The 17,935-nt window shown below is 43.1% G+C and overlaps 1 protein-coding gene across 3 annotated transcripts in view; it reads right to left on the bottom strand.

Moving 5' to 3' along the window:
* The window catches only part of LOC311489656 (rho GTPase-activating protein 12-like), a 55,394-nt gene that overhangs the window by 11,364 nt on the left and 26,095 nt on the right, over nucleotides 1–17,935 (bottom strand). For 2 of the 3 annotated variants that reach the window (XM_084546837.1, XM_084546838.1), the window contains exons 3-4: nucleotides 2,141–2,395; nucleotides 254–460 (exon numbers count right to left, since the gene is read on the bottom strand). In XM_084546837.1, coding sequence (XP_084402963.1) covers nucleotides 254–460; nucleotides 2,141–2,395 — 462 coding nt within the window. The remainder of the gene's footprint in view (nucleotides 1–253; nucleotides 461–2,140; nucleotides 2,396–17,935) is intronic. The other variant, XM_084546839.1, reaches the window with a different exon arrangement.

The following is a 17,935-nucleotide window of genomic DNA, read 5'->3' as shown; positions in this document are numbered from 1 at the left end:
TGAGTCCTGATTCCTCTCTTTTATCTGTGCAATACTTTAAAACCTCCTAAGCATAAACTCTAATGTTCTTCACAAATATATTAGTTTACATGTTCCAAATCTTTTATTCAAATACAAACACTGTTCTCTTGTCTCTCGTGCAATGTCGAGTCAGTGTGAAGGAAATAAACCACCACCCAGCTCGCCCCATGCAGACCCAGAAAACCCCCCCAACAGATCAGACACAGCAGACGGAGCGACGAGCGGCCGATACCTTCTCGTTAGTATAGTCGCTGACATACAGCGTGTGGCCGTGCTCGTCCATCTCCTCCGACCAACCACGCGGCGGCGAGCCATACTGACTGTCTGATTGGCTAGAGTAGGTGCTGAAGCAGGTGTCCTCCGACGACAGAGGCTGCAGCCGACCGATGGAGAGCGAGAGGAAGGGGAGGAAAGAGGGCGAGAGCGACAGAGGAGTGGTCTACCGTTCAGTGCGGAAAGAAAGAGGGAGGGAGAGAGAGAGAAAAGAGGATGTAATTTTCACCATGAGAAGTCAAAGAAGAGGAAAGACAAGTCACCCAGAAACAACGAGACATCAGAAACACCAGTTTAATACAGAACAGAGAACCAGAGGAGCCAAAAGGAAGCAGACTTGATTTCAGACAGTGAGGTGTAAAATCTGCAGCACGGAGTAGCTGACGTGACAGCTGTCGGCCTGTAGGTGGCGGTGTGGTGCAGACGTTTAATGAAACGGAGGCTGAATGTGAATCAGAGATGACTCCTGCATGATGCAGACGGATGTGGTCTGACCCTCAGAGTTTAATCATCAGATGAAGTCGTTTACAAACTAAGCAACAAGGACCAGATTCTTTTGGTTTTTAAATCAAGCTGTGTGTCAGAAACGAAACCAGAACTTTAATTTGGACGTATTCCACGTATCTGATGTAATTTAAAACTCAGATTACGGGGCTGAAAGGAGCTGCCTCACTCTGCGCTGCCGTGACGTGTTCGTCTCTGAGTCAGGATGCTTTGACAATGAGTGTTTGTTCTTTTGCAAAATTGACCCAGCCCTGTTTATCTTTGCCTCAGACATTCAGACGAGAAGGGGTGGTCTGTGTCTCCCACCTTAAATGACGGACACACCTGCTTTCTACGGCGACTAACCAGGTGTTCACGTGTTTCTCAGATTCTTCTAGTACACGTCTGCTTACGGTCGTGTAGAGTAGTCACTGAATGGTGAGGAAAACGGGGTTTTGCAGTGGCAGTGTGGAGGGGGGTGACTCCAGGACGCTGGAAGTCACTGTTAAACCTTCTCGAGGTGTCGTGGGCCTAAGTTAACGAAACATCGGTGAAGGGAGGTGCCCACTTGAAAACCCCAATGACATGCTGCATATTGCTGTTGACTAGGCCGGGTATCTGATATTTCTTTGTTTGTTTAGCTGCTGAGCGGGCCATATAAGCCTGCAGCATTTACTTAGTTCATTTAGATTGTAGGTTTAATCGTAATATCTCATAACTGAAGGTTTTGTTAGGGTTTCTCAGTTGGACAAGGTCTCTAAATGTGTTTTGTCTGGGATCTTGGCACAAGGGATTGTAACATCGAATCCTGTGTATTAACGAATGTAGAGAAGGAGGAGGAGGAGTGTCAGAGGACGATATCTCCTCAGCTCTACTCTAACTTAAATGTTTACATGGACGGTAGGTATATAAAATGATCTGAGAGGATATATATATATATATGTGTGTTTACAGGCCTCAAACCATCAATCAGGATAAAACTTTATTCACAAACTGGTTCTACCCTAATTGGAGGATCAAATTTGCAGGAAATGTAACAGAAGACGTTTATTTTTTCCCCTTTGCTTTATTGAATTCACTGCTTTCAGTCAATAGAAGACGATGATCGAGATGTTTTAACCGTAGCTGCACTGATTCTGGCTTCGTTCATCTTTTCAAACACTTCCCTGAACAACTGGTTGTGTTTCTACCTCCACGTTTCTGCCCCTCCTTCTTTCACCGAGATCCAATCAGACTTGATATTCACACAAACGAAACGTCTTAATCTGGAGCTTTTCTTCCAGCGACTACCTAATATTTTACACCTGTGACTCCTGGCCTCTTAAATCTACCTGGACCTACTCTACAGCGCATTGGCTCGTACCTCGGAGCTGTCTCCAGCGCTGTGGCTCTCTCCTCTGGTGTCCCTGGTCCGAGGCGGCTTCCAGGTCCTTTCCTGGGTGGAGCGGTTGTAGTAGTAGTGCCTGCCGTTCTGGTCCCTGTACGACTCCCAGTCGCCGAACCTCTGGATGGGGGAGCCGGAGGGCAGAGGGGGCTGGTTGGTCTGGCTGATCTTCAGCTCCTGTAGGTTGGTGTAGACGGGCGACTCGGAGCGTCCCTGTCCTGACGAAGATACGGTCTGACGGAGGAGAAGAGAGAGAGAGAGTGTGTGTTATATAAAAGCGAAGGGCAGGGTTGTCAAGAAATTCTCAGCTCTCAGGGTGAAGCTGGCGGACGCACTTTCACATCTTAAAACAGAGAGAGTACACGGTCACCTGGCCTGGTCGCCACAGTGTGTGTTCGCGGTTTACAAGAATGACCGGCGGCAACGGAGGAGCAGACCGCCGGATGAACTCAAGAGGAGGAGGAGGAGGAGGAGGAGGAGGAGGAGGAGGAGGAGGACAGAGGGAAGGAAGTGGCTGTTGTTATATAAGAGAGAGTGGCAGCGACTCGTGTCAGGTAGAAATGAGGAAGTAAAAGTGACTCAGCATGCATCGTGAACTTTGGGAAGACAGTCCAAAGAAAAAAAAATAGGCAACTTATGATATTGAGACAGTGAAACCAGCTGACGTCACGAAAGTCTGGCAGCTTCTACCAGAATAGCTGATCATCCTATTTCTGTTTTAACAAGCGCCAAATTAGGTCTCTAATAAATAAATATAAACTGTGACTTAATAAAAAGATTTTGAAGTGTTCAGTCAAACCGGAGCATCACCATCGCCGCTGCAGGACAAGCCCCTTGACGACAGAGCATCCTTCAAACACCCAGATGAACAACTGGCCCAGTCGACGGCGCTGCCTGTCATCATTATTTCGTGCCGGCCCTGAGGCCTCCCGACACCGTCTCCGTGATGTTTTTATTGCGCTGGAGATCAATAGGGATGAAATATACAGGAGCAAGCGAGCAAACAGCTGGAGGTAACCGATGGGGATCGAGGAATGTTGGAGGAAGCCTGAGAAGAGCGCTGTTCAGTAAGAGAGTCTTATCACAAACATTTACAGCAAAGAAAAAGGCTTAAAAGTATTTTTTTTTAGCAAAGGTATAGACTTACAAAATAAAAATCTGCTTTTTTTTAAATTTAATAAACATATATTACCTCAGGTGGAGAGCAACTAGTGAACACGTCATCATCCTTTTCCTGCAGCGAGATGGCTCGTAAAAGGCTCTGCCATCGCCGTGCCATCGCCATCCCCGCTTATTTATTTATTTACTTATTTACTTATTTTTAGTTTGAATCGTCAGGTCTCCTTCGCTGCCAACAAACTGGTGTGACTACACCGTGGTCTTCCTGCACAACAATGCGTGTGTGTAACATGTGATTCAGAGCGTGGATATGTCAAAGGGGAAGTCCTGGTCGACAGTGAGGTGGTAACCCGCTGAAGTGCTGCCCACGAAACAAACCACGTTTTCCGCTCAGGGCCGGTGGAAAACTTTTACATGTGTGTGTGTGGATTTAAACTTTTAAACAGTCCCCTACTAATCCGTGCAGGACTCAGTTAGACAAATGTCTGCTTTCACCTCATAACCCAATTTGAAAAGCGCTTGAATGCGACCGGGATCAGTCTGCAGGTCTCCCAGCAATATGTCCTCAGTCCCCTTTACGTCCTGACTGCTCATTAATTATGCACGGCCACTCTCTTGACTCCGTTACGGCAGCAACGTGCTCCTGAGCAGCTGGTGGCGGACATCTGGTGCAAACAGACGACCACCTAATCAATACGCCCGAGCCACGGCGGGACATTAGGAGGTTGACCTCTCGCTGCGAGGACGCTGCCGTCTTTGACACGACGCTGCTGCTGCTGCTGCTTTAAGTGAAGGTCCCCAGGTGGTCGAGAGGATGTAACTGACTGATCAATCACTTTATAAACCTGGTCGGCAGTAGTTAATAGTTAATGTTGGCCAAGTTATGACAGGACATCACCCAACTAGGGCAGCGACTCGGCTATTTCTATAAAAAATAACCAATAAATCAATTAATTTCCGCCCTACATCCCACAAAAACCACAATGAGGAAGTAAAGACGGTGAGAAGTTGAAGAAGAACTCAAGACCGAAAGCCACAATTAAACCGGAAGCTGCGACCACAACCACAGCAGCTCCCGTACAAGACGGCAGACCTGAAGGTGCATCACACCGCAGCAGCCAATTAACTGCAGCTCAGCTCAGCGCGCAGCTTCGTTTACTATTTCAGGCAGGGAGCAGAGCAGAGCAGGTTAACGGGAAGAGAAAGGGAAGGGTCGGAGAGCGAGGCTGCCACTTCTAAATAGGAGACCGGCGAAGCCTTATCTGCACCGCCTGCAGCTCTGCAGTGGAATAATAATCAAAGCGGCCCATTGTTCTCCAGCCGGAGATAAGACACATCAGAACCAGACGGACGGACGGACAGAGAGAGAGAAACGGTCCGCTGTAGGCTGCAAATGCATCCCAGCTAATATTAGACCGAAACGGCTGCAGATGCTTTGGTGGTTTATATTTAGTCTAGCCTGGTGAGTTATTCAGAACACTGTGTTCATTACAGAGCTGTTGTCCCGATTCTCATAAAGTTAGAAGAGGAGGGGTGGGGGGGGGGTCACTCTGAAACCGCACGGAGACGCGTACGTATTAAAAAGCAAACGCCCGAGTCAGCTGGGTCCTTTCAGGGTTTGTTTCAGTCGCGGTTTTCAGTCGTTTTTTTCGGTTTGATTCATTTTCAGATGGTTTATTTTGTCTGAACAAGAAGTAAAACACAAAACAAAGATGACACACTTTCAAGGATGGGAGACAGAAAAAAAAAAAGAAGCTGCTCATGTCTGAACTTTTGGAGAAGTGTTTAGTTGTATACAGTTGAGTTAGCAAAACATCTTTCTCTGAAAATAGATTAATATGCATCATCAGGATCATATACACAAGTTAATATCTTATAAGAATTAACTTCTTATCAGAATATGAGTCTGGTAACACGCCAAGTGGATTTCATTACGTGTTTCAACCAATAAAGAGATAAATAAACAACTTGTAGATAGTCCTACAACCAATCAGAGACAATTTGTTGTGTGACTGTGTCCCGTCCCAGATGGAGCGTACCAGCTGCTTAAGAGTTAGCAAACCTTGCAAACACAAACTTTATATAAAACATAAAATCAAATGTATTTTTTTTTTTTTTTGTTTTCCTGAGAACGTCATGTGATTTAGATGAAATATGCAGGAGGAGGCGTTTGTCACATGGGACACGTTCACGCTGGGATAAGTGAACTTATCTCTGGTTAGGACGTCCCTGCTAGTTTCTGCTTCCACTCTGCTACATGTCAGGAGTAAATATTGCTCCTTTTACACCAGTAGACACGTATTTCACAGCTTTAGTTAATAAAAAAGACATAATACATATATATTTACAACCTTTCTGGCAGTATTTAAACCAACTCCTGGAGAACAAAAACATGAAGAACAGCACAAGGTGTTGTCCTGGCCTCCAAATTCACTAGATCCCAAACTGATCAAGTATCTGTGGGATGATCCACAGAGGACCCCTCCCCTCAAAGGCCCCCTCCACTAACAACATCCTGTTACCAGACACCACAGGACACCCTCTGCAATTATTACAAATTAATACGTATTAGTCCCACCTTCATAAGGCTTTAATCGTCAGCTACTACAGTTTAATAGTAAATAATAATAATAATAATCAGGTGTTTACTGGCTGCAGGACTTTCTGAGTTTGTTTAATCTCCATCATGATTTAATGACAGGTTAATAACTGGCCTTTAGAGAATTAAAGTTTCCTCTGCAGCTTCTAAATATTTAACTAAAATACTCAGCGGTAAAAATATTACTTTCTGTGTTGAGCATGACTAAGGCTGTACCTTATCTCTGACAGAAAATGACAGGTGAGCCCTTTAGGTGGCAGCCTGGCGACAATGTTTAACTTGCACGGACGGCGATGCAGGAGGAAGAGGAAGAGGAGGTGGCGGTGGAGGAGGTGGAGGTGGGGCTCCACATGCTCACCTCCACTCTCCTCCCCTTTTTTCTGTTTTGACACGGACGAACCTGCTCTGCAGCATACCGCGGGGAGCTGGGCCGTGCAAACACAAACAACACACACACGCATACAATAATATTCACCCACTTTAATACCAAGCTATAAGCTTATGTGCTGCACTAATACGCACACGTGCACATAAGCACATGTAGACAAAAACAAACACTAAACACACAGAGACCAGCTACATCCCTGTCTGTTCGGTTTAGATTCACCGGAACCGTGAGTCACTGAGGAGCTTTACATGTCAACAGTTTGGTCGGTGCCGTGTTACGTAAACATGAAGTAGGAAATGCTTCTGAATATTTCCCACACATGTCGCTGATGCAAGCAGAAATACACAAGTCTTCACACACACACAGGTTTAATGAAGCAGGTTTTCTTTGCTTTAATGTGTGAAATTATAATCTCATAATTGTTGACTTTCCAGTTTAGATTAATCGTCATTTGTACGCTCCGACGTGGATAAATAAAACACCTTTTTTAAAAACACGGGCCATTTCCTGCGCCCTCTCGTTGCAAGACTGGTTTCGGACTTCTAGTCTTGCAACAGGATTAATCGACGTGACAAAGGCTCCTCGGGCCTGTACGCTGATGTGTGAGGCAGCGTTTTGGATTTTAAAAGGTATGACGGAAGAGCCATGTGCAAGATGTGAAACTAGAGGGAAAATATTATTGGAAATAACACAAGACTCTGAAACCAACAACAACATTAGTTCTGAGAAAATCTCTAAGTGAATCAATATTGAATTAAATCAAATTGAATCAGGAAATCAGTAGTGATAGCCCTAGTCATGGTTAACATAAGGAAAACCAACATTTACACCAGTTTACTCACTTTTGGGGTAAAGTTTAAGACTCGTACTGAAAAGAAACAGAAAACTTTTGGTGAATTTAACTTTCAATCTCAGCGAATTTGAGATAAATCCGACTAGATCCTGGTGTAAAAAGTTTGGCCGACGTCACATTAACAGCTGGACAAGCGGCCAGCGAAACCGGCCGAGGAAGCGTGACAGCGCCTGATCGAAACAGGAAGAAAGGAGGCGACATTAGAGGCGACTGTACGCATGGAAAAATGTGCCGGTTGCCTTTTTCCCCGATAAGATTACATCACAGATACTAAAAGCATGACAGGTGAGCGAAACAAAAAGGTTGTTTTGTTTGGCTGGGTCATTTCTTTACAGCCCAGTTGTGTGTGTTTACTCTGTCAGGACATCAATCTCAATACGACTGAAATACTCTGCGGAGGAGGAGGCACGCGAGACAGAGGGATTATAATCTTGCGGAGAATTAACCAGGAACAGAAAGAGACCAAACATTGTGACCCTGAAACACATGTCCATTACTGCCTCTTGCAGTCTGCTCTGAACTAATCTCTGCAAATCTGACTGAAGGGGGAAACAAAATAATGGAAGACAAGCAAACACAGGGAGGCCTTGAAACACCGGCACCACCCAAGGTAGTTACGCAACTCGCAAAGAAAAGAGCAGACAATGCACAACGGGGACAAACTCGGTGAATGGCCCTGAGGTGACTCTGAGCCCTGAGTGATCTGAGGAAGTCCAACCAGCATCAGGACATCAGGTGGCTGCACCCATACTTAAATAAAAGAAAACGGAGGCAGCAACAAGTATGATGCAAAAGCAGCGTTTCCCATACTGTGCTAATACTATGTCGGCCCACGGCACCATAATGAATCGGAGAAAACGGCTCGGACAGCTCACATGGCATGAGAAGATATTTGTGTTGTTCACCAATAAAAACTGACGCCACTTTTTAAAACTTTGATGTTTGTGCTCTTGACTTTTAGACCGTGGAGATTTACAATTATTTATTTTATTGGTGAAAACCTGAAGGAAAAAAACTCCAGACGCAGACGTGAACCACTAGCTAAACTTTATAAGATCTAGCTAGCAAAGTTAGATTGAAAGTCAACTGTTTACTATAAATTGCATTTATTTGCCGATACTTTATTTAATCTTACATATGTCCGTAGAACGTCACGTCTCAAAAGCATTTTGTTTAGTATTCCTGCACATAAGATTACTAAGATCCTGCACATGAGCTGCACAGGCTGCTGCTGCTATGTCGCCATTGACAACGTACAAAGGCTTCTTGGATTTTATATTATCTGGATTCATTTGAGACGAATAATAAACATTTTTTGAACAATGAAAAGAAAAAAAAAATGGGACGTCCCGATCAAGTTTTTCTCCCGTCTTTTTGATCCCCGTTGTTTGATGTCCTCAAATTTGTCCTCTGTGGAAGACATTTGTAAACCTGAGTATCTCCATCAGTCCATCAGTTATATGTGTTCTGATTGGACAATATTTTTTTTCCTGATGGTCAGGCGGATATTCAGTATTCATCGGCTGATCCGAGTCCAGATCCGAATTTCCTGTCCTGCAAATTCATAAAAGCTTTTCTTATCTTCCTTGTATTCTCCCAGATCACGTGTGCATCAAGTGACTAGATTCAGTCCAATAAATATTAAATATTTTTTTCCTTGACGCTGTCTCCAGGAAACTTTTCTTCTTCTTTTAAACATTCAGTGTTTGTTGTCGTCGTTGTTTGGGTGCAGCCTTTTCCCACAAAAACTAAAAAATCTCCTACTGCCACGTCTCCAAACATCCCGTTTGCACAGTTTATAAATTTCTGTCTGACTGACTTCATTTTCCAAAGATAAAAATCATTAAGTTTTGTTTTATTAATTCATTTATTAGTTATTCCAAATTAAAGAAAAATCTGTCTTTGTCTTTGCATATAATAAACCTGAATATTTTAGGGCTAACTTGTGTAACAAATGTTTAAATTCAACAAGTCCAGATGTATTTTCATATATAGTGTCTCATTTCTACTAGCTTCTTGCGTTATGAGACAAAAAATATGTTTAAACATTTTTTTCCTAGTCACAATACACATGCATGAGACAGAATTTCGTCCTCTACGAAGAAGCCGAAGCACAGTAAATCACATTTTCTACTAATTTAATCAGGGCTGCAACTAACTATTTATTCTCATCTCACTCAGACATTTTCTGTTTAGAAAAGAAACACGAGAAAAAAAAAAAAAAGAGAGAATGACTGGATATTTTTTTTTTTATAACAAAAGCTGACTTACATAATTCCTTTTTAGCCCTGTCTGTACACTAATCTAATTCTCTTCTGCAGAGACTGTACGTACTTAATTAGATTGAGTGACTAAATGTGCAGCACAAGGGCAAAGAGGAAAGTGATTTGAGTGGAAATAAACTTCTCCAGATGCGTCTGTGTTCGTAGAAGTCTGGGACAGCAGCTGTTTGGATGCCGCTCTTCCGTCTCCACGGGGCATGACGGATATTCCCTGCAGGCCGGGACACGATGCCATCTCCCCCTTTTTCTTTTTTTTTTGGGAATGTATGAAAGACCAATTTTGCAAACGCTCTCAGTTTCACTGACATTTATAACCCGGGACAGAAGGATGCGGACAGATTTGATTTTGCTCAGGGTCATATTTCCACTTTCCGGTCCTGCAGCTGTGCACACATCCACACATGCATCTTTTTAATAAATTCTAAAAATGGTTGCTTAATATTTTCTCCGTGGTCACTCAACAGTATATATATATCTTAGTATATATTATTACCTCGGCCCAATTATGGAGCGCTCAGTGCAGCTGCAACAGTGTGGAAAGCAAACAGCAGCAGTAGAAGAAGACGAAGAAGAAGAAGACGAAGACGAAGAAGAAAACCAAGATGAAGAAGAAAACAAGGAAAAAGAAGACAACTAAGAAGACAACTAAGAAGAAGAAAACTAAGAAGTAGAAGACAACTAAGCAGAAGAAGACGAAGACAACTAAGCAGAAAAAGAAGACGACAAAGAAGACAACTAAGCAGAAGAAGACGAAGACAACTAAGCAGAAAAAGAAGACAACAAAGAAGACAACTAAGAAGAAGAAGAAGACAACTAAGAAGAAGAAGAAGACAACTAAGAAGAAGAAGACAACTAAGAAGAAGAAGAAGAAGACAACTAAGAAGAAGAAGGCAACTAAGAAGAAGAAGAAGACAACTAAGAAGAAGAAGAAGAAGACAACTAAGAAGAAGAAGGCGGCAACTAAGAAGAAGAAGAAGACAACTAAGAAGAAGAAGAAGACAACTAAGAAGAAGAAGACAACTAAGAAGAAGAAGAAGACAACTAAGCAGAAGAAGAAGACAACTAAGAAGAAGAAGAAGAAGACAACTAAGGAGGAGGAGGCAGGGAATATGTGGAGAGTCGTAATATGTTCTGTAGTTTCAAAACTGGTGAAAATCCATATTATCCATATTATTCTCCAAGAAGAGAGAATAATGCAGAAAATGATAAAGAAACAGGTGCATTTACAGTTGATGTTAACACCAGATCAAGCAGAAAGTTTTCTGAGCCACTGAGATGTTAGTGAGAGTAATAAAATGATGAACATCTCTTCCAGGTCCATTTGAAACAAAAAAAAATAGTGATTCATTTGCTTTAACTAAGGAAATAAATCCTGTGAGTAATTGTGGTTAAATATTGTCTTATATAGCACTGCCAGCCCTAATCTACATATGTATACTGCAGATATAGAGGTGTGCACACGAGCTGGTTATATAAGAGCGTAGCAGGGGGACAGGTGTGGTTACTCTCAGGACACATCGTGCAGTAGGATGTGCCTTATGACGATGCCCCCTCTGTGCAGCTTCCTCCTCCAATCTGGGCTCTGCAGAGGATTTAAAGTTATCTAACACACCGAGAGATAAAACCCCCGTTGCCAGGTAGGAAACGTTACATCTGGAAAACAGCCGGCGAAGATCAGCAGAGCAGCCTGTGACGTGACTATTTTAGCAAAAGTTTCGAAAATGTTGTGTAAATCCTCGGACTCTGAGAATCCAGTTTAAAAAGATAACGTCTTCACTCTCACAACAGGAGAGACCCAGCTGAGATTATCCGTCGCCCTTTCCGCTGCATCACTTATAAGTAAATGGCCGACCACATCCTAGCAGGCTTTAAATCACCGCTGATGTTTGTTTACATCTCAGCGCCGGTTATCTCGGTGCGGCCCGGGATGAGCCGACACGGATGAAGATGTGAAGCAGAGATACAGCAGAGTCCCTCCATATCTGCTGTCCTGCTACTCGCTTTAATGCTGCATCTATTTACCAGCGCTTTATGAACATGAGCAGGTTTGCTGAGTAAGAAGGGAAGGGAACAGTGCCCAAACATATCTGACCTGCTATGAGGGGGCTCTAAAAAAAGTTAAAACCTTTAGTTTTACTCCTAACCACCAGCTCCAGCAGTCAAAGTGAACACACACAGCGTGCCAAACACTTCCTACTGAACTGGAAATGGTAGAACCGTGGGTTAAAAGCCCAAGGAGAGAGCGAGTGATAGGGAACACCTGCAGCTTTATGCACCTGTCCAGTCCTTTCTCACAGCCTTTAACTCTTTTCTATAAGGCTGAAGAAGAGAATGAGAAGTCGACAACTAAGAAGAAGACGACAACTAAGAAGAAGACAACTAAGAAGAAGAAGAAGAGAAGAAGAAGACGACGACTAAGAAGAAGAAGACAAGAAGAAGACGACGACTAAGAAGAAGAAGAAGACAAGAAGAAGACGACGACTAAGAAGAAGACGACAACTAAGAAGAAGACAACTAAGAAGAAGAAGAAGACAAGAAGAAGAAGAAGACGACAACTAAGAAGAAGACAACTAAGAAGAAGAAGAAGAAGAAGAAGACAAGAAGAAGAAGTAGACGACAACTAAGAAGAAGACAACTAAGAAGAAGAAGACAAGAAGAAGAAGAAGACGACAACTAAGAAGAAGACAACTAAGAAGAAGAAGAAGACAAGAAGAAGACGACGACTAAGAAGAAGAAGAGGAGAAGAAGAAGACAAGAAGAAGAAGAAGACGACAACTAAGAAGAAGACAACTAAGAAGAAGAAGAAGACAAGAAGAAGACGACGACTAAGAAGAAGAGAAGAAGACAAGAAGAAGAAGAAGAAGAAGACGACAACTAAGAAGAAGACAACTAAGAAGAAGACAACTAAGAAGAAGATGACGACTAAGAAGACGAACACAACTAAGACGAAGACGACTAAGACGAAGAAGAAGACGATTAACTCTTTTCTATAAAGCTGCGCATCAGCATTAGAGCAATTCATTCAATCTTGGACTGTTATCAAGAATAACTTTGCAGATTCGAGCCTCTCAGATGCAAAGCGTGACTGTTCTTTATGACTTTACAACATTCATAAACTGAATATTCCCAGCTTTGGATTGTTGGTCGATCCAGAATCTGGCTGCAGGCCTGACCGCGATGTAGAATCATCCCACAAGTTGATCTTTGACCCGTGCATCAGACAGAAACGATCACTCTCACCAGGCTGAATTAAACATGCGCGGTACGAAAAAAGTACTTAGCTCACTTGATACACCAAAGCTGCTGATATGCGGGAGTGATGAGGCAGATGGCTGTAAAGAGTAAGTGTGCCGTGATCCCTCTCTGCAGCAGACAGGGCACATTCAGTCCATTTCCCCCTTTCAGCAGCACATTAGAGAACACAACTGGGACACAGTCTGGTTTCCACTCTAGTCTGCTGCTCGGACTCTTTTCCAACCAGAACAATCAAAAATCGCTTCTATCTGCTCCAAAAAGCAACTGCGTATCTACAATATGTATTAACTGGCATCAACGTCTTTGAAAATATTTGGATGTTTGAGGTGTTAGAAATACGAGTGAATCCTCCTGGAGCGTTTATCACGTTCATTTTTTAATGTTTGACTGAGGGTGGAAGATTTGACGCATCTCTAAAAACAAAATGCAAAAGAGAGCGACGGAAAGGAGACGATGGGTTTGAGGTTTGACTGGTGTACTATTATTATTTTATTTTTTTTTAATTACACCATCTGGAAATTTAGTTTAAAATTGCACAAACTTTAAATGGAAACTCCAGTGGGAAAAGAGACAGGCAGTTAGCAGTGAGTAACTAATTTAAAATAAGCCGTCTGCAAACACAGTTAACATTCATCTTTCCATATTAAACACTGCACCGAGGAGCCGGCCGCATTCGTTTCCTTCGCTGCTCGTCTTGTCAGATCACATTGTGACAGGCACAGTTTTCACCGAGCAGCATCCTGACCCAGCTGCACCCACTAAATGAGCTAAGACCGAAAAATCCAGCAGAGAGGAAACGCAACTGAGTATTACATCTTCAGACGCAGACATGGGTCATTCCTAGAGAACAGGGGCACGGCTCAGCCATGATGCACTGAGCTGAGTGACAGGCTCAGAGAACGGACTGCAGTTGGAGAAGTAGACTTAATTGATTCAAATGTTTGTCTAGAGAGTGAGGCTAGAGGCTAAAACATAGTCCGTTCAAGAAACTCTTAAAGCTGTGATATACAAGACGACAACTGGCTGTTGGCGGGCCATTGATGAGCATCTGTGTCCCACACCGTTGGGACTAGTTGGACCTTTGTCAGACCTCTGTCAGACCTCAGTCGGAGGCTTTTCGGACAATTCAGGATCGTGAGTTTGCACCGGAACGAGACCAGCTGATCAGCATGATTCAGGAGAGGCCAGCTCTGTACCACAATCTGTAGATCCACCAAGACCTCCCAGCTAATAGCAGCTCTGTCCACAGACCCTACGCAGATCCAAGCGCAGATCGTAGCTGACGGCGAAATGTAACTACGCACCGTGGCGTCACAGACCGCCAGAGCTGTGATTGGTCCGCGAGGTAGTAGCGAGCTTCCGCTTTAGTATTTCCAGCTGCTTCTCCATCTCCGCAATTTTTGAATTGATTGTTTTGGATCGATAAACATGGAACACACGGAGGAAAGGTTAACTGAGGAGGTTCGAAGGTACAAACATTTGAATGACTCGTCTTTTGCGAAAGTTTCCGAAGTAGAAACAAAAATTAACCCGAGCTAGACTGACGAGTACAAAATGTATAAAAACGGCGTCGGCTACATGCGTACGTAACACCGCCTATGTGCCGCAGTACCCTCAATGAAAAACAGAGCAAGCTGATAGTTGGCCGTTGTTTGTGGTGAGTCATGCACTATTGCCAGGAGTAGGACCCTGCTGGCAACTTTTCAGCTGAGGTTGCATTGACGATGGGCCGACACTGACATGATGATGTAAAATAAGTAAACTGTAGTCCAACCAACCAGCCAACTCTTCCTGGCGTCGTAGCCTCCAAGCTAACAGCAGTTCTTCCTGTTCCTGCCACCTGCCGGTATGAGGAGCTATTTCCTTATTTCGTCAACCTTTGTTGCCTTTAGGAGACTTTTCTTTAACTTAACTCACTAGTTGCTATTTTCTGTGACCTCCTACAGACTGACATAGTGACAGTGCAGTAAAATCAAAGGTATCTTAAGATAAATACAGCACTGTTCATCAAATGCTGCAAGGTTTAAATGCAGGCTGTTTCAAAATTTCTAAAGCTCCTTCCCACAAAACAGTGACGTATGTTCTGTAAAGGGAGAATTTCCAGCACATTACCAACTTCCTCATACCTTCAGCATTTTGTTGAGACTGCAAACAATTAAGTAAGTCCAACCCATTACTAGCTGCTTTATACTGGTTAAAATAACACACTGTCAGTGTCAACTCATGAAAAGAACAAGAGGTTCTTTCTACTTCAGGACGCATGAAAAGCCATTTTTTTGGTGCCTCAATAACTGTCTGTGAGGTCAAAGGCGTGGGTGAGAAGTCAAATACTAGCGGGACTGATAAGACTGCAAATGCATCAAAAGGCTGCTTAAAAACTGAATGATTACACTTAAGTTCCCTAATAAAATAACAAAGACTCACATTAGAGATAGATGAAAGAATAACATCTCTGAATCTTAAGAAAATCTGAGCAATCTGGTGGAAACACAGAACGTCATGCACTGAAGGCAGAGAAGGGAACAGTTGACCTCGTAAACAAGTGGGCAGTGGAAAGAGAGTGAGTCACGAAGGAGGCAATGACACAAATAGACGTTTAAGTGAGAGATAAAATAACGGCAGAAATTAAGGGATTACAGTAAGTGAGGTGAATATACTGCACAAGTGACGGAGGCTCAAGTTACGCCACCAAACGCTGATGGAAATTTCTCTCCTCCTCCTCACAGACTCACAAATTTCAGTCACAATTGAGTCACAAGCTAGCTTACACCTTTATTCTACATTATTACCCCATTCAGAATAAAATGCCTCATGCAACTATCTCAATCAGAGCAGACTGATTTGATCTGAAGGACATGTCAATCAGAGCGGTTAGCAATGATGCCTCACAGCAAGAAGGTTCTGGGTTCTAATCGATCATGGCCGACTGGGGCCTTTCTGGAGTTTGCATGTTCTCCCTGTGTCTGCGTGGGTTCTCTCCAGGTACTCCAGCTTCCTCCCACCGTCCAAAGACATGCTGGTTAGGTTCATTGGTGATTCTAAATTGACCATAGGTGTGAGTGTGAAGGGTTGTCTGTCTCTCTGTGTTAGCCCTGAGATAGACCTTGCATTTCGCACAATGACAGCTGGGATAGGATCCAGCCCCCCCTCGATCTTCCAGAAGACAAGCGATTACAGAAAATGAATGATTGAATGCGAGGGGTGGTGTAAACCTTTGATAATCTGATCAATTGGAAAATATCAGCTCCTAATAACCATGTAAACACTTGATTTGATGGTTTCTCTCTGGTTCTTTCTGATCACGTTTACGCCACGTGAGGAAAAAACAGATGACGAGTTTCAAGGACGGACAGAAACGTGGAGGTAGCAGACAAACCAAAAGATGAACGAAGCTGGACTTAATGTGAACAGCACAGCTGAAACCACTAAGCCAGTGAAGGTCTATGGTGATTGATGATTTGGGTAGATCACGGTAGATTTGTTTGTTTGGCTCGTGGTTCTTAAAAGGACTAGGCTAATGATTGAAATATTAGTTGTTGATAATACACGTTTGCTTACTGTCGTGTAGAGTAGTCATTGAATGGTGAGGAAAACGGGGTTGTGCAGTGGCAGCGTGGAGGGGGGTGACTCCAGGACGCTGGAAGTCACTGTTAAGCCTTCTCGAGGTGTCGTGGGCCTAACTTAACGAAACATCGGTGAAGGGAGGTGCCCACTTGAAAACCCCAATGACATGCCGCATACTGCTGTTGTTTAGGCCAGGTTCCTGATGTCTTCATGTTGCTTGGTAGCTATGGTTAGCTGCTGAGCGGGCCATACAAGCCAGCAGCGTTTGGTTAGCTTATGTTTCACAATGTTTGAATTATCCTCTGCTGCTCTGTGGGCCTACAAGCCAGCAGCATTTACTTAGTTCATGTAGATTGTAGGTTAATCGTCATATCACATGACTGTAGGTTTGTTAGGGTTTCTTAGTTGAACAGGGCCTCTAAATGTGTTTTGCCTGGGATCTTGGCACAAGGGATTGTAACATCTTATCCTGTGTATTACTGAATGTTTGGGGCATGTAAACACAGATGTGTGTCATAAAATTTCATATAATTTTATTCAGCGTCCATGTAAAGTTGGAATTTCTGATCAGAATAATTTCAACAGAGTTAAATAAATATTGTCCAAGTAGACGTGGCCACTGCCAGCTAGAAATAGCTTCAGAACAAGGTCAAACAAACATGAAATTAGCTAAAGTAAGAAAGGTAAAAGTGTGTCCCAGCAGTTATTAAACTGCACGACTGAAACCACATCAGCGTGAAAGTTTAATTTCCATTCCTCTCAAAGTTTCCTCTTCGGACACAAGTGATAACAAACTGGCTGCTCTGAGGAGGTCGATGCAGCGCTGGCCTGATTGGGTTAACTAGGTTATCGGACGCTAATGTAGGACATTCTGACTGATGGACACAGTTCAGCTTAATTTAGAAAGTCAACGCCCACACAGAGATGTCGCTCTCATTACCGTCAGCTGCTTGAGAATATGTTGTTTTAGCCTCTTTGTGAATTAGCTTTGTCTTTGGTGTCAAGGATGTTTTCCATCTTATTTCCCAGTGAAGTGGAAAATGCATCAGCTGTAAATGTGTAAGCATAAATGAGGAGTCTGACGAATAAATAGTTCCACGTTTTCTGAATTGAATGCGTGGTGTGCGGTGAGCCTTGAGATCATCAACAGAAATATGGAAACTTACTTCAAAGTTTATAGTAGTTACACTGATTTCTCAGTTTGATTCAACTGGATATCATTTCATTTAGAGATATTTCAGTTTCAGAAACATTTGAGGTATTAACACAATATTATACCTCTAGTTTCACATCTTGTACATGCCTTCGCTTTTGTTCGCCTCCTCTCTTGTCGTCATACTTTTTAAATCCTGTTCAGCTTCCGTCACGTTTTGGATCTCCCTCGCGCTGTCCCGTGAGGTTTGTCGTTTGAAGCCAGATTTCTAACGAGAGGATGCAGGAAATGGCTTGCACTTAGAAAAATTAAATCTATCCGAGGATTTTACAAATCGATGTTGGATCTTGGATAAAAAGTTCTGCTAATTCATCACCAGAAAGCTGCTTTTAAATGTTTTAATTCACTGATTTCCAGCTTTTGCAATGAGGAGATGACTGTTTCTTCTATAGGGTTGGGTGTTGGGTCATTGGTCCGACAAAACAAAACAACTGAAGGCGTGTACCTTGCATTTTGGTAATTTTTCAGGGATATACTTCACAATTTCCTGATATAAACAAT

This window comes from Chelon labrosus, assembly GCF_963514085.1.
Source record: "Chelon labrosus genome assembly, chromosome: 6".
In the NCBI taxonomy this organism is placed as follows: Eukaryota; Metazoa; Chordata; class Actinopteri; order Mugiliformes; family Mugilidae; genus Chelon; species Chelon labrosus.
Note: the sequence above shows the minus strand (reverse complement) of the source record. Positions and strands in the feature narration are given on the sequence as shown.